Source organism: Gymnoscopelus microlampas (genome assembly GCF_963454915.1).
Source record: "Gymnoscopelus microlampas genome assembly, chromosome: 9".
Lineage (NCBI taxonomy): Eukaryota > Metazoa > Chordata > Actinopteri > Myctophiformes > Myctophidae > Gymnoscopelus > Gymnoscopelus microlampas.
The window spans coordinates 37,285,659-37,305,993 of record NC_139946.1 but is presented as its reverse complement, the minus strand read 5'-3'; the positions used below and the strand labels follow the sequence as shown (position 1 = coordinate 37,305,993).

The 20,335-nt window shown below is 39.4% G+C and overlaps 3 protein-coding genes across 12 annotated transcripts in view; all 3 read right to left on the bottom strand.

Annotated features, from left to right (window-relative positions):
* Positions 1 to 1,301: 1,301 nt before the first annotated feature.
* Positions 1,302 to 5,576, bottom strand: tor3a (torsin family 3, member A; the record flags this gene model as incomplete). The annotated part of the gene is made up of 6 exons (XM_084066975.1): positions 5,396 to 5,576; positions 4,611 to 4,733; positions 3,909 to 4,174; positions 2,542 to 2,717; positions 2,158 to 2,282; positions 1,302 to 1,549 (listed from the first exon to the last, which is right to left on the bottom strand). Exons 1-6 carry the CDS (start codon positions 5,556 to 5,558, stop codon positions 1,302 to 1,304), a joined length of 1,101 nt encoding a protein of 366 aa, XP_083923101.1. The 5' UTR covers positions 5,559 to 5,576.
* Positions 5,577 to 6,672: 1,096 nt separating this feature from the next.
* LOC311051894 (uncharacterized protein) lies at positions 6,673 to 11,686 on the bottom strand. Of its 3 annotated transcripts, XM_084066610.1 has the most exons (14): positions 11,666 to 11,686; positions 10,973 to 11,008; positions 10,426 to 10,472; positions 10,208 to 10,249; positions 9,974 to 10,019; positions 9,730 to 9,793; positions 9,461 to 9,507; positions 9,198 to 9,281; positions 8,978 to 9,016; positions 8,741 to 8,787; positions 8,497 to 8,552; positions 8,053 to 8,100; positions 7,854 to 7,877; positions 6,673 to 7,395 (listed from the first exon to the last, which is right to left on the bottom strand). In XM_084066610.1, exons 6-14 carry the CDS (start codon positions 9,772 to 9,774, stop codon positions 7,324 to 7,326), a joined length of 462 nt encoding a protein of 153 aa, XP_083922736.1. In that variant the 5' UTR covers positions 9,775 to 9,793; positions 9,974 to 10,019; positions 10,208 to 10,249; positions 10,426 to 10,472; positions 10,973 to 11,008; positions 11,666 to 11,686; the 3' UTR covers positions 6,673 to 7,323. The 3 variants fall into 3 exon arrangements, 1 of the variants encoding a protein (XP_083922736.1); XR_014601444.1 differs by having other exon boundaries at positions 6,673 to 6,822; positions 7,345 to 8,100; XR_014601445.1 differs by having other exon boundaries at positions 6,789 to 6,822; positions 7,854 to 8,100.
* Positions 11,687 to 13,383: 1,697 nt separating this feature from the next.
* Positions 13,384 to 20,335, bottom strand: part of osbpl9 (oxysterol binding protein-like 9) — a 46,492-nt gene continuing 39,540 nt past the window's right edge. For 7 of the 8 annotated variants that reach the window (XM_084065676.1, XM_084065678.1, XM_084065679.1 and 4 more), the window contains 9 exons: positions 19,346 to 19,562; positions 19,116 to 19,215; positions 18,855 to 18,965; positions 18,660 to 18,723; positions 18,255 to 18,395; positions 17,399 to 17,477; positions 17,149 to 17,240; positions 16,335 to 16,470; positions 13,384 to 16,008 (listed from right to left, as the gene is read on the bottom strand). In XM_084065676.1, coding sequence (XP_083921802.1) covers positions 15,931 to 16,008; positions 16,335 to 16,470; positions 17,149 to 17,240; positions 17,399 to 17,477; positions 18,255 to 18,395; positions 18,660 to 18,723; positions 18,855 to 18,965; positions 19,116 to 19,215; positions 19,346 to 19,562 — 1,018 coding nt within the window. In that variant the 3' untranslated portion in view covers positions 13,384 to 15,930. The remainder of the gene's footprint in view (positions 16,009 to 16,334; positions 16,471 to 17,148; positions 17,241 to 17,398; positions 17,478 to 18,254; positions 18,396 to 18,659; positions 18,724 to 18,854; positions 18,966 to 19,115; positions 19,216 to 19,345; positions 19,563 to 20,335) is intronic. The other variant, XM_084065677.1, reaches the window with a different exon arrangement.

The following is a 20,335-nucleotide window of genomic DNA, read 5'->3' as shown; positions in this document are numbered from 1 at the left end:
TTCTTCTTAGAGCAAATCAAAGCAAAACCAAGTAAACTGTACCAGAAATGAAAGACAGACACAGATGATGGTCTGAACTCAGAATGGCTGATGATCATATATTTATGAAGTTGATATAAGCAAGAAGACCAAAGCATGATCAATCTCAACCAAATAAATTATTTAAAACACCATTATTAAAAAACATACATAAATGAAACATTTGAGGTTAAAATGGAATTATTCCTCTTCATACACATAGTTCCAACTTTTCTCTCTTTTTTTTATGACACATTCTGTATCATAGACAGTGCTTGTACGATAATTCCACATCATATTTCTTTCCAATAGTCACAACATGCCAAGTTGGCATGAATCTATATAATGTGCATGTGCAGACTCCACAAAAATACATACAACAATATGAGGCAAGTTAACACATATATTATGCAAGATAACAAATACATTTGGTACAGTTATGTAGCAAATAAGATAATAGATGACAACCAAACACAATTTTAGACATGCAAATACTAAAATATTACTTTTGACCTTGTTTAAACATAAAAACAGTGCATCTCAGATATGAATTGAGGTTAGAGGACAACAAAATCTTGTGTGTCATGATGGAAATGCACTTAACTCTTTGAGAGTGTACAAATGGAACCAAAATGTCCGCTTGGTTCCATTTGTACACTATCAGAGTTAAATGTCAGGATTTTACTGTTAGTGAAAGGAACACTCGGGATGTGAAAATCCACGTTACCTCTCTGTCTCGGCAGTGCATAGGTTCTTTGTAGACAGGTGGAGACAAGCGGCCATGCTCCTCTGCAACAGTGTTCATGTCTGCAAGAGGGGGCATGGTGTATTTCTCAGTAATACTGGGAAAAACTGCCCTGCCACTCGGCTTTCTCCAACCTACACAGTAAAATCTGAGGGGTTACTTTCACTCTGAGAGGGGAAAACACTTTGACACTCCCTCTGTGTTAAAGTAACGCTCCATATTTGATTCTGTGTAGGGAGCTGGACAGACACATGTATGTGTGTGTGTGTGTGTGTGTGTGTGTGTGTGTGTGTGTGTGTGTGTGTGTGTGTGTGTGTGTGTGTGTGTGTGTGTGTGTGTGTGTGTGTGTGTGTGTGTGTGTGTGTGTGTGTGTGTGTGTTTTGGTGTGGTGGGGCAGACATGTGTGTGGATGTGTTGTGGGGGGGAGGGTACTGAGAACAGAGCAGAGAAGGCCCACCTCATCTGTGGCGCTGTGTGCAGATGGGCTGGCTAGTAATACAAACTCAGTACTCCTCCAGATCTACCTCTATCTCTCTGTCTAGGGGAGAAAGAAATTGATCCTCTGAGGTATGGACTTGCAGCCCTGGGCTGAGAACAGCCTCTCCTCCTTGGGTACATAAAGCATTGCTTTAGCCACTTCGTCCAGTGTACCCTCATTTGCCTCAAGACCTCGTGCAGCGTAGGCATCGCGTGCGCACAGCTTAATGTGACGATACTCCAGTGGCAGGAATGGCACAAAGAAGTCTATCAGGTGACCTGACATTAGCTCGCTCTGAGAGAATCCACCTGCACAGGAAACAGTTACGCATAGAAAATCTCAGGCCAAACAACAGGTGTGTAAATACAGTGTAGTAACCAAGAAATTCCAAGGTAGTTACATTTCCCTCTCCCTAGCTTTTCTGCTGTCTGGTTCTGTAAAATAACAAGACGGAGTCCAGAAACAGCTGGACTCCCTTGTGGATCTCTGACATCATATTTATGATGAAGTCAGTCTTTCCCAAAAATGGAGAGTCATTGTGTTGTAGGAAGAACTAGCTCTTAAAGAGTAATTAAAGGTTCCCAGTTCGATCCCGGTCTCCCCCAGAGTTAGTGTTGAAGTGTCCTTGAGCAAGGTGCTGAACCCCTAATTGCTCCCTATAGCAGGTTGGTGCCTTGCATGGTTTCCTCTGCCATCGGTGTATGAATGTGTGTGTGAATGGGTGAATGTAATGCACAATCTATGTAAAGTGCTTTGGATAAAAGCGCTACATAAATGCACCATTTACCATTTATGTCACTCCCCATCTCTCTCTCCCCATTTCCTGTCAGCCTACTGTCCTATCAATAATAAAGGGCATAAAAAGCCCCAAAATTCACCTTAAACAAAAAAGAAAACACTTGCACACAATATGTACCTTGGGAATCCATGGTTTCAGCTCGGAGCCGATGTTCTAGGTCTTCCATGCCAATATCCTCGCGGTTCTGACCAGAGTGCCAAAAGTCCAATGCGACATCATTGATTGTTGCTCCACCTATGTTACTGATGAGAGAACAAACAGACATTGGTTGTTGAAGTTTGAGGCATTTAGGTTTGCCCACTCAAATCTCATACCTAATATGTAACAGACTTACAATCAATCTAATCTAATCAATGGAGCAATTATTTTCTTGTCCACCTTTGGAGTTACATCATGGCAAGGTAACTACACATCCCAAACCTCTACCAAAGTGGTCTTGCCCTTAAAGTGTAACATTTTTGGACTTGTACGCTACAAGTTGTACCTGTAGTTCAGTTTTACCTGAGGAAGAGGAATATGGCTCTACGGTAGCTGACACCATCTACATTGTCATAGTGATCCATGTACGGTTTGATGGCATCAATGAGGCCCGGGTGGAGCTTCTCAGCCTCGTCAAAGATAAAGAGAGTCTGAGGGCAGCGTAACACCATGTCCCGGATAGCCTCTCTCAGTTGGACCTGGGAAGAGGGAAAAGAGTCTGTGATCACAAGATTCCTTAAGATTTATATTTCTAGGTTAGGAGGATTAGGCATAACATCTTCTGTGAGGTTAATTGATCCCCAATTTGAGGTGTACTGTTCACTGGACATTGACTTTAGGGCTGTCAAAGCATAACATATAAATATATATATATATATATATATATATGTATATATATATATATATATGTATATATATATATATATATATATATATATATATATATATATATATATATATATATATATATATATATATATATATATATATATATATATATATATATATATATATATATATATATACATATACACACACATATATATATATATATATATATATACATATACATACATACATACACACACACACACACACACACACACACACACACACACACACACACACACACACACACACACACACACACACACACACACACACACACACACACACACACACACACACACACACGAATCAACACGAAAAAAAGCTAATATTTTGGTTCATCTTCCAGTAAAAATATTATTTTGTTATCTTTCTTTTTTTCCCCCAGGGACCAAGCACTGATATAAGAGGATGCCAAATGTTACAGAGTTCACATTTGTAGAGTTTTATCTTATTTATTTAAAAGGCTACTACTCAGTATACCAGTATAATCTTGATTGAGTTGTGAAATAAAACTGTGTCAACATCATTTTGAAATCCAGTGCAAAGATTATGTAAAATCTGGTGTACATATGCCCTGCTCTATTACCTAGTTGGAAGAATGCCTGGTTGACAGGTTCCAAAAAACATACATACAAACTGTACATACAAAGGGCCTATATTTAATCTGAAGCATTAATTTAAGTATCCATGTTGACCATGACCATAATCATTCACATGTAAGGCTACTCGGGCTGCTCTATTCAAAAGAAGATCGGCACATTGTATAAGCCCTATATGGGTTTCCTTTCTCACCTGCACTTATTTCTGTGTCTTTTACTAATGTTACCTTTGTACTGTTTTTTTATTGTGCAAATAAATAAAACAAAACAAACAGAAACATAGAAAACACAGTTCTGACTGCAGGGTCCATAGAACAAATTTCACATGGTTCTCTGCCATGGACTGGGCATGTACTGATCATCTCTATGCCAACTGGGGCACTGGACAGTCTGTCTCACCTTGTATGTGTCCACGAGCCTGGCATGCGGGAAGTGGAAGGGGGCGATGAACAGGCGCACACATTCACTCTTCACCCCGTCCCGGTACAGGTTGTCAGCCAAAATCCGGGCAACATAGTTCTTGCCCGTGCCAGACCAACCGTGGAAAGAGAGGGTGAGAGGCTTATTGGACTCTGGGTTGTCGACAAAACCTTGAACAGCCTTCAGAACCACAGACTGAGCTAGGTGCTGCCCATGGAGCTTCAACTGCAGATCACTGGCAAGGCCTGAATGTGCACATTATATTGGAAGTTAATAACCACACATAAAGGTGAAGTGCCCATAACCCACAATTGTATCCTCTGCTAAATAAAATGACCGTAGTAGGCTACAGATATAATTAGAATTATGCAAATATCTAAACGTTTTTGAATATACTATAGCATACATGCAGGCAAATTTTAAATAATATTTAGAGCCTATTGATTGATTGATTGTTTTATTAGACAGAAACGCAAACAGCAGGAGTACAGTCATAAGCTTGGTCAAAAGGATTTACACAAAAAATCATCAACATAACATAAAACAAACAAAAAATATCATCCCAAACATAGAAACACTATATGTATTTCCAATGTCTCTCAATGAAACAAACTGAATAGACAATTAAGGCATAATAAAACTGCTAAAACACATGCAAAATAAGAATGTGGAATGTGATACCTGTGATATTGTTAGTTATCCTGCAGTCCCCAGAATCACAGCACTGAACCAGGCTGCAATACCATTGGTGAAGCAGGCTAACATAGTCCTGAGGAAATCCTGCCCAAAGGTCCCGTGTAGGAACTGATAATGGACCATTTACAATACATTGTAAGCACAGATCGGGTAATAGATAGAGCTCAGACAGTACATCATTCAGAGGGTAACAGGATAGGTGGGCACTATAGGACATCTGGGCACCTCGATGTAAAATTGGCTATTTTGTAAAAAAAAAAATACAATATTTGGAAAATGTTTTTAAGTAAAGTAGAGTATACATGATTAGAACATGCTTAAACATTCGACAATTAAGGTCTAATATTTCAACAAATTGCTACAAAACCTGTATATCCAGTCATTTTGGGGCATAAACAAGAAGTTAACATTAAGCCTGATAATGATGTAGGCTACTGTGCATGTCCACATCATGTATAGCCTACTTTACATGACTTATTATTATAATGATGTACCGTGCATGTATACTTTACATTACTTATTGTTATAACGATGTACCGTGCATGTTCACATCATGTACACTTTACATTACTTAAGTAATACATATTTTACATTTTGGACAAAATAGCCAATTTTACATCGTGGTGCCCAGATGTCCCTATAGTGCCCACCTATCCTGTATCCGTTACAGCACTGCCTTAGCTAACGTTCATTTATAAAAGGAAGAATATACGAGGCTAAAACACGTAAAACAGAATATATGACAGATTGACTGTGTTCATAATTCCTACCTTGTTGAGTAGCATCATCTTGATTTGGCTGACACTCCCCCTCCCATATATTACAGTAGATATAATTGAAATAGTACGTGGACGCGTTGGAAATGCTGTCAAATTGGAAGAAGTCTGCCTTTGTGGACACAGCCCAAAGTACAGGTACCAAGAACAGAAACATCGGTGATGATGCGGCCAATTTGTGTCCGTCAATGAAATATGCCGAGTAGCTCAATTACTCTTATATCCATTTAAACAGGCCTACGCATTCTATTCTAGGACGCGCTCCTAGGCAGTGTTGCCAGGTTTTGCGAGAGAAATAAGCAACCAGGTCTAGCAAAACAAGCTCAAAAGAAGAGACTAGGTCAGACGAGCTTCGGATATTTGAAAATGGCAGATCTACAATGCGATGCGTTGTGAGCTGCCATTTTCCAAAACGATCTTGAAGTGAAACATTTTGAAAAAACATTTTAACACTACTCTGGTAGGGGTAGGGGCCACACAATACTTTTAGATGGTATTGTGTGCCCCCTACACAAAATATGTGTCACAGGGGGAGGGTCCTTGACAAGAAAATGTTTGAGAACCACCGTTTTAGACATTTAGGAAGCAGGCCCCCCAAAAAAACGCAACCACCAATATTTATAAGCAACTTTAACAAGCCCAAAAACGCTTATAATAAGCAGACATGGCAACAGTGGAAAATATAGGACGCGCTCCATGATTGCGTCACATCCTGTCTGTAGCAGGTGCTGCTCTAGTACAGTGGTTCTCAAAGTGGGGTCTGAGGACCCTCAGGGGTCCTCAGCTTAATTAGTTGATAGCATCCAGCCCAGCCACATTTAACCTATATACATACCAGCAATACATATTTTTTTGAACATTAGATCAATTTGGGAATCCCTGATGAAAAATATCAATGGCCACAACCATAACCTATTCTAGTGACCTCACCAAGTATTCCAGACAGTTTAGAAACCCTATCCTTAGATTTAATAATTTAACTCCTGAATAGAAATTACAAACACCCAAACCCTACGTACAGTCTTCATGGGAACTGTATAGAGTCCAAGCACATTGTAGATTTGCGCAACGTGGCTCGGTTCCGACATGGAAAATCCAGACTGGAAGATCTAAGCAAGAAATGACACACTAGCTATACACAACTTGAAACAGTTTCATAATGAACTAAAGTAATACAAGGCTGAAACTTTAGTTTCCCCAGGGGTTTTAAACCACATCAGCTTCACAAATTTTGCTGTTCCAAGTAACTGTCAAAAAGTAAACAAGTATGCTTCAATCAAGTGCATAGTTTTATTTTCATTCATTCCTTTTCTGTACAGCACTTTGTAACATTGTTGAACAGCTATGAAAGTTTTATTGGCACAACACAGCAAGGCACAATATAAACAGTGAACTTCAGGAATCCCCCAGACCGCAGCAACCTGATGAGACAAGACAAAGAATGATCAGTAACTAGCGATATGTAGCCAACACTGTAGTCTTTACATTTTCTACACAACCTCAGGAATATGGAACGGTAGGAGTATAATCAAGGTATTCATTTGGCAGAATCTTGTCATCATAGGTTGAATGGAGACAGAGCATCAAGCCAATATAGGTAATGGCTCCTGAACAAATACCCATGAAGCATTGAATATCCAGAGCAAAGACTTCTCATGTAGTGTTAAGGTTTTGTTTAGTGATTGTCAAGATTGGAATATCCAGAGCCAAGACTTATCTCATGTAGTGTTAAGGTTTTGTATGGGGTATGCTTAGTGTGGTCAAGTATACTAATATGGGAGGACAGTTAACCCATAGGACTGACCCCATACTTCTGGATTCAGAGCTTACAGATAACGGTATGTACAAGAGCCATAACCAATTTAAGAACAGGCTCTTTTGGCCATGCCAGTCTAGAGAAAGGCAAAGGCTTTGTGTAATCTTTATTTTCTTGTAACGCTTACCATGTCAATCCAGAGTCTAGCCACCTTCAGGAATCCCCTGACAGTAGCAACCTGATGAGACAAGACAAAGAATGATCAGTAACTAAAAATATTTAGCAAACACTTGTCTTTACATTTTTTACACAACCTCAGAAGAAATATGGAACGGTAGGAGTATAATCATGGTATTCATTTGGCAGAATCTTTTCATCATAGGTTAATTGGGTTTAATGGCAACAGAGCATCAAGCCAATATAGGAAGTGGCTCCTGAACAAATACCCACGAAGCATTGAATACCCAGATCCAAGTCAGTCTAATTTCATGTAGTGAAACGCTTTCAGTTTAGCGATTGCCAAGATTGGGTATGCTTAGAGGGCAAGTAACCCATAATGCTCCTGGATTCAAAGTTTGCAGAAAATGGGTACTGGTACACAAGCCACAACCAAATTATGAACAGGCTCTTTTGGCCGTGCCAGTCTAAAGACAAAGGCTTTATGTAAACTTTAATTTATTTTCTTGAAATTCTTACCATGTCAATCCAGATTCCAGTCACCTGAAGAGCACAAACACCAAGTTATAAAAGGTTACCAATAGGTCAATGAGCAATTCATTACACAAAAGGTTACTCAGTAAACGCTTTGTCCACACATTGATGTTCAGGTCAGACATTTGTAAAGACATCATTGAACCCATATAGAGCCATGACTTTTCCATTTATGGAGTCTTACCTCAGAAATTGTGCCATTCCACCAGACTGCCAAAGGGTGTCGCCATTCCTGAAGAAAAGGTGGACATTAGAAAAAGTGCAAAGACGCAGATGTTTCATTCAAACACATCTTAAGACCGACCAGTTCAGCTAGAGCTAATATTACACCGACTCCATGGTTTGGTCAGCATGTACTTTATCATCACACAGGTCAGACGTAAAACTAGGCATGTACTTCAGTAATCACATGGTCAGTCCATGTACTCACTTCTAAAGTATGATGCATGCTTATATTGGATTCTTTAACTAGAAAGTTACAGAACACGACGGGAGCAGCTGGGAAAAAGCCTTGTAACCCAGTTTATATGAATCAATACAAGTTTCCAATAGTCATCGTATCCAGCCATGCTAGGAAAAGATCCAATATAACTTGTTCTGACACAGACGCAACAGTTTCTGCACTCACTCCTGATTTTCTGGTAACCTCCATCAACTTCCACAGTTCAATGAATTGCACATCACCTGCAAAGGCAACACAGGAATACATTATTAGCAGTCTCGACTTCAAGAACAAATTATGTGTACACTTTAACAATCTAGATCAGTTAATAGAAGAAAATTATCCTCAAAAGGATCAGAGACCTGATTCAGAATCATCATGTCAAGATTGTCAACGAAAAAGCACTGAGTGCTTAAATGGCCATACCTACCAAAACAACCTCTGTGGGCGAGCTGCAAATCACATTTCACCAGAATCCTATAATAGAATAGATTTGACAATCAACATGGTGCAGTTCATATGTACTTGTTAGTATAAACAGGATTGATACATCAGATAGGAGCGAAAGACTTATGCTAGTTTTTCATCACAATTATCAGCTGAACTATGCGATCATCATCGTATCAAGAAACAGTGTCAAGTGCATGAAAGGGACCATAATACCTACCAAAAACAAAATCCTTTTCTGGGACCTTCAATCAGAATCCTGTAAAACATTTGACAATCAATACAGTGCAGTGATAATGAACTGGCTAATACAGACAGGATTAATACATCAGATAGGAGCGAAAGACTTAAGCTGCTTGTTCATCATAGATATCAGCTGAACTATGCGATCATCATTGTATCATGCAGAAACCCATAAGAGTTGTAAATTCGAAACTGACCTTTTCATAAGTAGCCCCGGCCTCCTCACTGGGGAGTCACCAAAAAGCAACCTCTGGGGACCTTCACCATCTTCAACCAGAATCCTGTTACAGATTTGACAATCAATACGATGCAGTGATAATTCACTGGTTTATATAGACAGGATGATACATCAGATAGGAGCGAAAGACTTATGCTGATTGTTCATCACAGATTATCAGCTGAACTATGCGATCATCATTATATCATGGATCAACACTACAGATCCAAATTCTAAACTCACCTTTTCATAAGGAGCCCGGCCTTCTCACTGCGGAGCCAGTCGCCAGCCTAAGAAAGTAAGAAAATTAGCGTTGCTTCCAAATAGCCATGTACCGTAGGCATGCATGTTTCATTTAGAAAATGCAATCAGAATGGTTGGCGTTTCCTCAACAATAGTCAGATGTCCCTACCAACATTAATATTCATCATTTAAGCATGGGTATATTCTATCATCCAAATGTAATATTACAATGTGCAAGAGAATATCGGCAATGGACAAGTTAGAATTACCTGGGAAAACTGACTTCCAAACTTCACTTGACCACAAGTCATCATTCCTAGACAACACGGTCATCTGCAAAATGAAACCAAACTGTTAAGTAAAAATTGCATAAAGTAATGTGCAAGAGTTGTGCAGCATCTACTGCCATCAGGAAAACAAGCATCTTTCATTAATTTCAGAGAGATTCCCATTGTTTTAAACAATCATCATTGACAGTACAAGTACAGGCTAAAGACACAATATCCTCATTACCTGTTCTGTATGCTGCAGTGCTTCTGGTCAGCAAAGCTGCCACAGTCTGTAAAAATGTATACAAATGGTTAGCTGAATATCAACTTACTTCAGAGATCAGTCAATTACAGGTGATCATATGTGCCTCAGAACTGAGAAATGTGGTATTGAATCATCATGCTTTGTCAAGAGTAGCAAATAATTGTCATCATCGGCACAGCTACTTTCACCATATGGCTTTTAAGTCATACATACCTTCAACCATTAGTATCCCCATATCTTCAGTCTAGCCAATACCTAATAAGGAAACTCAATTTACTACACAATGATGGATAATGGTACAAGGACGTTATTCACAGCTAAGTCTCAGTATATAATTAATCAGATATCACATCTGTCCACTACTCTTATATATAAATTCATCATTGACTTCAGTGTTAGATGAGCCATTATTCATTAGTCATGTTTTGTACCTTTGCCGCTTCCATGACTTGCACGTGCTGAACACAAGATGTTAGACCTGATAACAAGAATTAAGACAATTAGTCATCTGCCAACAAGATATAGATTTAAGACAAAAGGTTAGGCTGTGTCATTTGGGTCATAGTCAAGTGATAAAACTTTACTACAGCAGTGGTTCTCAAGTGGGGTCCGGGGACCCCCCGGGGTCCTTGAGAGTTCCAGGGGGCCCCCGGCTAAATGATAGGAACCAAATAGACTGCATGGGTCTGTAACTCTGTGTACAAATGGAAGCCATTTGGTTCCATTTGTACACTCAAGAGTTAAATTAACATTCATTGACTTAATATAAATGGGGCCCCACAGATAGAAATGCCATCAAATGGGGTCCATAGCCTAATGCATGCATATCAAACTGAAACCTAGAAATGTAAATAGTTGAGAACCACTGCTAGAGCTGTGGGCTAATAAGTGTCAATTTGGGGATCCTTGACGAAAATCATTTGAGAACCACTGTTCTACAATACACCAACACAACCAAATCACTTTAAGGTCGCTTACCTAAGGATAGCATCCATCTCGTTGTCAATTGTAGGCCTGAAACGAGGTGAAAACACATTTAGACAAACCATTCGTATAACCACAACTAGGCTATACATAGTTAGATATATGCATGGCCGCCCCCTCATGGCACTTAAGCTTTCAGTATTCTTGACCCATGCGATCAGAATGGTTGGCGTTTCCTCAACAATAGTCAGATGTCCCTACCAACACTTATAATCATCATTTAGAGCATGGGTCACTGTTGCAAGGGTTGCTGTATGAGCTATCAGGCCATTAGCTTGTTAGCTAGCAGTGTTGCCTGCTTACCGCGAGAGTCGAGAGAAATAAGCGACCAGGGCTAGGAAAAGAAGCCCAAAAGAATAAACTAGGCCACATGAGCACTTTTTTTAAGCAAGCCTAAATAAGCAACTACACTTTAGAAATAAAGATAACATTCGCAACTGCCAATAATTGCAACTACAGAAAAAGTACAACGTTACTGCGTGTTGGACACACGTGGTGAAGCAGGCCTGCTAATGCTAGTGCAAAGTTGGCAACATTAAGACTGTTTGCAAGCATCTTGAAGTTAACAGTGCTGCACAGGATAAGTAACAACACATTAAAAACGTATACAGAAATAATGACATGTTACCAGAATGTACTACTAAACTCATAGAAATCGTGCCAAGAAGGAAGCCACATTCAACGTACCTCAGAGGAACAAGCAGAGGGAAAGAGAAGGATAAGATGAGGCGGATGGAGTTTATATAGGCAAGCCGCACAGCCTTATGGGAAAGGGCGGTTCTACTTTCCCTCCACAAAGCCATAAAGTCATGTTAAACTATCTAAAGTAGCTGATGAGTGCTGCCTACTCTCACCAATTTAGAGAGAATGTAAAACATAAGTGCAATAACATAATAAACAATGTGAGCTAATCTTTTGCCGAAATGTCGTTTTAATATGGAAATATCAAATGTCATGTTAGACAGACTATGAATTGAGTACATCACTATGAATTGAGTACATGGGGACCCCATTTGAAACAAGTCATTAGGCTTTCATGGGCTTTTCAATGCTATTTAGTTGACCTTGTATTTAAACTGTACTTTTTTTCCCTGCAAACTTCTAAATTAAGTATTCAATCAATCCATCAGACGTAATGTAACAGAACAGAACATCCAACAAGCAACCATCCATAGACCATTTACTGCTCCCAATTGCACCACCTACTGTTCCTTAGCAGCAGTACAACACTGTACAAGTCAAACGATTCTGATTGACACCTCTCTCAAATTCTTCTTTGCTGCCTTAAATATGTAACAAAGTGTACTGCATTATTGACCATCCCCCCATTACAGACTATGTCTTATGTTTTTTGTATCTTGTAATTTAACTTGTCCGTCCTGTGCGTCATGGTTATGCGAGATTATTGTAGGGGCCCTCATACAAGGTCATTATGATTATGCATGTACTTCATGGTATCACAACACCTCCAAGGCCCTAAAAACAAGGCTCCAAACATCCCAAAACAAACTTGTAAGGCTACTTCTTGGCCTCAATTACAAAACCCATCTAACCCCTGATCATTTTACTAGGCTTGGATGGCTTAGGGTTGAGGACAGAGTACAGCAACTTGCTATGGGCCTGGTCTTCAAGATACACCACAACATTGGGATCCCCCTGTATTTGTCAAAATACTTCCAAAATGTTAATCAAGTCCATGATCATAACACCAGAGGCAGCTCCACAAACCATGTTCAACCCAGATTTGGCACAACAAAGGGAATGAACTCTTTCTCATGCTATTCATCTAAAATGTGGAATGCCCTACCAAAAAGAGTAAAGGAGTGTAAAACCCTACTCACTTTCAAAAATGCCCTAAAGATACACCTTCAGGAGGCTGCAATTCAAAAATGGCCCCATGTCCTAACCTAACCTACCCCCCCCCCTCTCTTTCTTTTTTTGTACATATTTTTCACCCTTCATACCAGTAACCTGTAAACTGATTGTATGACATTCTGTATAGTAGTGTGTATATCTGTCTGTCTCTTATATGTCAACATGATTTGTGTGCATGGGGATCTCATCTTAAACAAGCTAAGTGCTTAATGAGCTATCCAGTTTAGTAGACCTTGTATTGCGAATTTGTACTTCCATGTACTGTTATGTACTGTCATGTACTGTTCTCATGTCTTACTAAATAAAGTACATCAATCAATCAATGCATAGCTACTGATCTACTTATTTACAGTGGACAAGTCAAATTCCCAGTACATGTAAATATCTGGAATAGGCCTAAATGTTTCTGATTGACACCTCTTGATAATGCTCTTACACCATTGGCCTCAACATTAGGCTATAACAAAAACAAAAACTATGTCTATCATCATGTACCTGGCTTGTTAAGTAAACACAATACCTCTTAAGAGTAAATTCATGGAGATTTAATAGGCCTATTATGCATCAACAAACAGGAAACTTTGATACAATCAATGGTTATGATCAGAATGAAATAAAAAATACATTTTGTATTGATTGCTTTCTATCAAGCGATACTGATATTGAAATGTGTGGCAAAGCCTCAGTTCAATATAATTTACAGACATAACATGAAGGGAGAAAAAAACAATGGCTTGGAATTTTGTACAACCTCTGCTAATTTTAATTGGCATATTCCCAGAAAACTGACTTTGACAGATGATAAATTAAATCGAACTGTTACAGTACAGCCTGCATGTTGATTTTTCACCATAGGATATCATTGGGTGGGTAGGCACACATCACCAAATATGCATAATTATAACTTTCCATAGTCAAAACCACCTTTTAAGAGACTCCCAAGGCCAAATTGTGAATCAACGTGCTTTATCAACTAGTCAAATACAGTATCTATGAGGAACAATAAACAAAACCTTAGTTGTTGAAATATCCAAGGTAACAGGGCACACTGAATGTCTCAGTAAACTTCTAAAATATATCACTCTTGGTCTCTCATATCACATGAAAAGTTAACATTTTAAGGGCTTTATTCCAAAATACTGTATATGCATTTAGAAAAAAACCTACCTGAAACATATTACTCAATACTTCACAGAATTATTTCTGCCTCAGACGTGTTATTGTGTAAGCAAATGTTATAAGCGAGTAGGCTACCTAACAAATAGTATTTCTTAATGAGCAGCTTATTTATGCCAGCAATCATTTTATTATAGAATGTCCCATTTTATTTTATTTTCAAAATGCAGCTGTCATCACACTTTACAAGGTAAGCCATCATTTTCTTTGTTACTCCACATTAAGATTTGACTAAAGTGGGTATGTATGGGAGATTGAACTAGGATTTAAATAGGTTGGGGCAGTAAGCCATTTTTTGGTTGGTCATATATCTTTGATAGAAAAACGTTACACATAGGCTAACATGCCAGCCAACAAGACCAAAACCATCAAAAACAATTTGGACTCATTACCTTTAAAAACAGTTGGTGTGACTCAAAAGCTTGTATTTGCATCCTCGTTACGTTTCCTCTCAACACACATTGATTTCTGCAAGCAATGTGTTTTGAAAGAATGACTGCAGGTGAGAGTTGGAATAGAATAAGACACGACTTTACTTACTTGCCCATCGCTAGCCTCATCACCTGGCTATTAAATAATCTGGAAACACTACAGTATGAGTAAACAATCATATGGCCATAAATGGCTTTAAAACCCACCAGGAAATATTTCCAGACCAATTCCTGTGGACCATAAGAGCCCGGTATTTTGTCTGTCGTTTTTTACACATTTTGGAGCTCATTGATACAAGTGCAGTCAATGTATAATTGCATCCATTGATGACACAAAAACAGCTTTATATATTGCCTACATCTAACAAATCTATCACAGCTTTTGTCCAGTCTAATTGTTTTTAGAACCTACAACTTAACTCTGGGCTTGCGTTTGGATAGCAGCATAGACAGAAAAAGGATGTTGAAGCATTAACCACTTAAGCCCCATTTTATACTCACGGCAATGTCGCAGAGAGAAAATAGCCGACCTACAAGCTCACAACTCATCGCATGTGACGCGTTGTGAGCTTGTAGATTCTCGCCTATAATGACATGCCCAAAATAGGGACGTCAGGGTTAATATGGTTAATCCATAGGCAGAGGCAATGTTGGTGTATGAGAAACAGGGTCAGAAAGAATGTCAAAAGTAAAGTGGAATGATTATCCTCAAGTATTTTTAAACTATTGAAAGAATGAAAAAAAAAGAGGGAAAGAGGAAAATAAAAAAGAATATATATTTATATATTGATCATACATATCTATATATAAACAACAGTTGTAACTAGTTTTAGGCAAGTGGCTAAATCCTCCCCCACCCTGTTGTGATGATTGAGTCCCACCACGGTATGAAGCTGTCAGACACTTGGAGGGGGACAGCAGCTTTCTTTCCTCACAGATTCCCTGAGATGTAGAATGCTGTTTCGTTTGTCGAGGTTTGTTTTTGATCTGAACACTATCACCTCCACCCAAAAACAGGGAGAGAGCTTCTTGGGTTCCTCATGTGGAATTGCTGAAGGGCTCGGTGTTGAAGTTGAGAGATGGCACGCAGAGGAAGTGGAGATGCATGGAAAATCCGATCTCAGCTCTGCATCAGGTGGCCTTACGGAGGGAGGGTGGAGCAGTATCGTTGGTGGTGGAGGTGGAGTTGACCAAACGAGTGGAGGAGCTTTACTAATTTTCGTTATACATCTTTGAAGTTTTTTTTTCCCCATTGAATTCATTCAACATTGTTTTATCGTCAAATGCAAAGCTGTGTACATATTCAATCATCAGTCAGTCATTCCAAGGCTTGGATAAGAAGTGGTTTGCAAAAGAGTTCTTATGAAGACTCTGGTGTCGTGTTTGTGTGTGTGTGTGTGTGTGTGTGTGTGTGTGTGTGTGTGTGTGTGTGTGTGTGAGATGGGTGTGTCAGATTGTGTGCCGTCTTCCCTAGTGCTCTTCCTTAGAGGCTAATCTCTTTAGTAGAGGCTCATCATAGATCCAGCACTCTCCATCCTCGTGGAACAACTGGAAAAGAGGAAAACAAAGAATCATCACCATGATTCAAGACATTTAAAGTGCACCCTTTTCAATTTAGTTGAACAAAGTCTATTCTAAAATGCTCCTAAAATAAAACTACATCATATGAAGCAGCATCATTTAATATCCAACTTAGCTATTTGACTACTACTGAAGCAAAAGATACGAATCTGTCTATTTATCAGGAATAATAACGATATACAATATAGCCAGCCCCATGGACAGCTGGTCAGCAACATGTGTTGTTTGGTTTCTGAATTGTCACATGACCCAGTGACAAATGAAGAACCGCTTAGATGGTAAGTAAGCCTCACCCTCGTCTCCCACTGCTGTTCATTCTCCTTCCTCTCTCGGGCCTCAGCTCTCTGTTTCTCCTCAAGCCGGTGTTTGGCTTCTGTCGCTGCATCGATGTACTTCAGTTTCAGGTTCAGTGTCACGTCCTTCCACAGGCTGAAGGGTCAAGATATAAATACACAATAAGAGACCGTTTTGTTTTCATGAGCAGTCCCATAGGCGAAGATCACTAGTATGGTTTCAACAACACAGTATTCATGAAATGTACCACAAAGAAACTCTTTCCTGGCTACTTTACAGCAGTAAAATGTTGAGAACCTGATGTTCTTCAGTGATACTGCGGACCAGCTGTTAATTTCTGGACGGGTCCCATAATAATGTTAGTATACAACAGTTAAGAATATAGTTGTGGAATTTCCACAATGCACACTTTTAAATTTGTACCAAAGTATAAGAGGAGTATTTAAAAAAAAAGTTACTCTCTTGGTATTTTTAAGCCTTTATTCAAAAGCGAGACGAGAAATGTGAATAGAGAGTAAGGGAATGATCTTCCGCAAATTGTCCGGCTGACCGGGAATCAAACTGGGGACCCACTGATCAGGGTATTGGGCCAATGTGGTATGCACCCTAACTGTTAAGTCACCCCGTCTTTATGGTTTTCTAATAATAATGTTTGCAAACAGGAGAAATGTTCACATGTCCAGAACAGCGAAGATGTGTAACGAGACCAGGTGCAATAGACACCAAAGTTTGATACTCTTATTACTTAATGTTTATAAAGTGTCGGATTCAAAGTAATAATTTCCCCATAGCAACATGTTCATTCATTCTCACCAGCGAGACTCATATTCCAGCTGGTCCTCCAGCTTCCGAACCTTCTTCTTAATGAGTCCCATCTTTTTAGTATCTATGAACAATGAGTTCTCCTGCCAGAATAAAAAAGAAAAAACAGCAGTTAGGAGATGATAACTCATCAGCAGTGTTTGGAGAGGATCTGCTTGCCAATCACACCTTGGTCAGGATACCTTGACGTGAAAAGTGCCAAAAAATAAAATCTAATAAAGTCAGTTTAAAATTAACCTACCCCAGATGCCCACTTGGCAAACATCACTCCATTCCACTCTCCCTCTATGGAGCAGAAAGACTTCTTATCGTTAGGTCCACTGCAAAAAGCACATGAAAAGAACAATGTTTGTTTTAATTCAAATGCCTAAAAAGTATGCAATTTGGTCCTTTGAATCCCTCAGCGTTTTAAATGCCATTGGGCCACATCATTTCATGCATTTAATACTACATGGAATTAAGCACCCTACTGATGATATTGCAGAGGGGACACATTCAAACCAACTGTCAAGTCAAATAGGTTAATGTAATGCTTTGTAGTTTCGAGGCTATGAGTGAAATTATGGACAGAAGGGCATGTTCACACTATCCTCCATTCAAAAAATAGGCACCTCCTTTTTACATTAAAATCTAGGAGAAATAACCAAAATGCAACTTTATGGTGTAGATAGCACAATAGGCAATTGCTTTTAAAAGACGCTGGTCATTGCAATTTTTTGGGGGGCTAAGCAAAACATTTTGAGTAGTGTAACTGTTTTGAGAAATGCTCTTATGTTGTGTCAAGGCCACCTTTTATTAGTTGACCAATTACGATATATTGTGTCTCGAGATTGCTGGTTCAACCCTCCACAATAGGTCTTCAAATTGCCCCTAGCTTAGCCTGAAGTAAGCTTTAGAACAAGCTTCATCCAAACAGAGCTCCTGGACGAGGTTGTGGAAGATGAAAGATTTTCTGCAGAAAAAGCCCTTTAGGCAGTGCTTTTTCTTCATAACAGGCGAGTAGTGTGAACACACCCTAAATTAACAGCTTATTATTGGGATGACACGGAAATCCATTAAAATTGTGCAACAACACAATTTGAGAGGGGACCTCTTACAAAATTTCTGCAGTGACCCGGTGTTTCTTGCCACCGTAGAAAGGCTTGGTATGGAACACAATGTTGGCACTGTAGCCCGTCTTGGAGCAGTTGATGGTACACTCCCCACCCAGCTCCACCCATGGCACCGTCAGGATTGACCTGAAGAGATAGAAGCGGGTGTGAACACGGATGGAACATGGATTTTCAACTGAAGCTATACAAGCTTCAGTTGAAAATCCATTTAATCAAGCACCATGGTCGCCCGACAAAGTATAAATTATCCCTTACACACTAATGTTCAGATGAAACTGACACCCATCCATATTATTTATTCTGGAAAACACTAACGGTGGTATTATATAGAAATGAAAAACCCTTTGTAAATATACTGTAGATGTTATTATTAATAAGAAGAAGAAGTACCTGCCGTAACCATTAGGGAAAGTGAGGATGTAGTGTTCGTCATGTTCCAAACATGAAACGCAGCCTGGACCACAAACAGGAAAACACAAATGAGTGTTACACACAGCACAACACTTTTTGTTTAAATGTGTGGCTGTTCATGAAAGTGACTTAAGCTTTTCACTGTGTGAGCGAGTCCTCCAGAGTTCTATATACCTTGGCCGATATTGTGGACACCTATTGACATCCCTAGGAACTTCGACTTAGTCCAGATGTGAGCGTTGAACTGGATCTTCTTACTGTAACACTCTGCGTAAAATGCAGAAACTGGAGAGAAGAGGGTGGAGATGTTTTTATCGCCATCCAGGTTATCAACAAATCAAAGCATTCCAGAGACATTGTATAAATGTTTAAGAGAGGGTCCTATGAAGCATCAATTCAATGCCAGGAGGGGAGATGAGAGGGTCAGATACTCACTGGGAGGGTGGTGAGAGACCTGCTCTGCTACAAAACACACACTGTTTGGCGAAGACCACGGAAGTGGACCATCTGATAGAGTCTCCTGTGAGGAAGGTACCTGTATACATTTAACAAATGATGAAAACAATGCAAAATGTACATAACATATTGTAACTTAATATCATAATGTAATATTCAGTACACAATTATAATTTTCATTCAGTGTGACAAGAAAGAAATAACACTACATCTACCTGCTGATTTACTGCCGGCAGGGGGGTGGGTTGACTGGGTTCCTCTGTCTCTGTCTCGGTGGGTAGATCCCAGTGGCAGTAGAAGACCTCCCCCAGGATGGGGTTGTAGGGCTTCTTGGCTACCGAGCCTTTCCTTCCTGCATGGAACGCTGACAGGTACCATTTCACCACCTGTACAATGCGCTCCCGGGGCTCCTCCTGATCAGCAATGCTACAGGGGGCACAGAGCGGAAGACACTTAAGATGAACTTGCTTGCATTTTCATTTCACTTTTTACATATCTCACAATAACATTTACACATCAGCAAATTATTACAAATATTTGTATTATTATTTTTTATTTCATTTTTATTTCATGAAGTACCAGATGGGTGGGATTGGTCATATCAGGACAATTAATATATTGTTAGGGTTTATTCTTTCTCCCCAATTTGATCATTGATCAAATTACTCCCATGTGTATGTAGTTTCTATCACTGTCAAACCCTGCTTGTTGTTCTGGGGAAGGTGCAGATAACCACACATCTCCTCAAATACACATCTATTCACCTGACAGTGCGCAGTTATCCTATTTCTGCTCCTTGCTGAACAGGCACCACAACCAACCTGTAGGAGTCACTAGTGCAGTTCCCAAGTGGCATCCCACTTGCAGACATGCCACGGCTAATTGCGTTTACTGAATTACAGATTGTGCCTTAAATCTATCAATTGTCATTCAATGAAAAAGTACTACATTTTAAAAATGCTTTCTTTTGATTGTCTGAACTTCTGGGAGTTGTTAACTTGTTGTCTCATCCCACGTGGCAACTCCACCAAGTTGTAAGCACTGTATGTTAATTGGGACAATACTAATGTACAGTAGTCAAACCAAACCATGAATATGTCTATAGAGGTAAATAAAGATTTGTGTTGCTATCTTTCTAGTGCATTACATATGACAGAAGGGCAGGGAGACACTGCAGCAACACCAGGGCAACAACAATA

What these genes read in the sequence shown, in the direction of transcription:
- LOC311051894 (XM_084066610.1), bottom strand. Translation starts at nt 9,774, where the DNA reads ATGATGACTTGTGGTCAAGTGAAGTTTGGAAGTCAGTTTTCCCAG. An exon ending in TTGGAAGTCAGTTTTCCCAG is followed by an intron (nt 9,508 to 9,729) that starts GTAATTCTAACT and finishes TTACTTTCTTAG; the next exon opens with GCTGGCGACTGGCTCCGCAG. An exon ending in CTGGAATCTGGATTGACATG is followed by an intron (nt 7,396 to 7,853) that starts GTAAGAATTTCA and finishes TTGTCTCATCAG; the next exon opens with GTTGCTACTGTCAGGGGATT.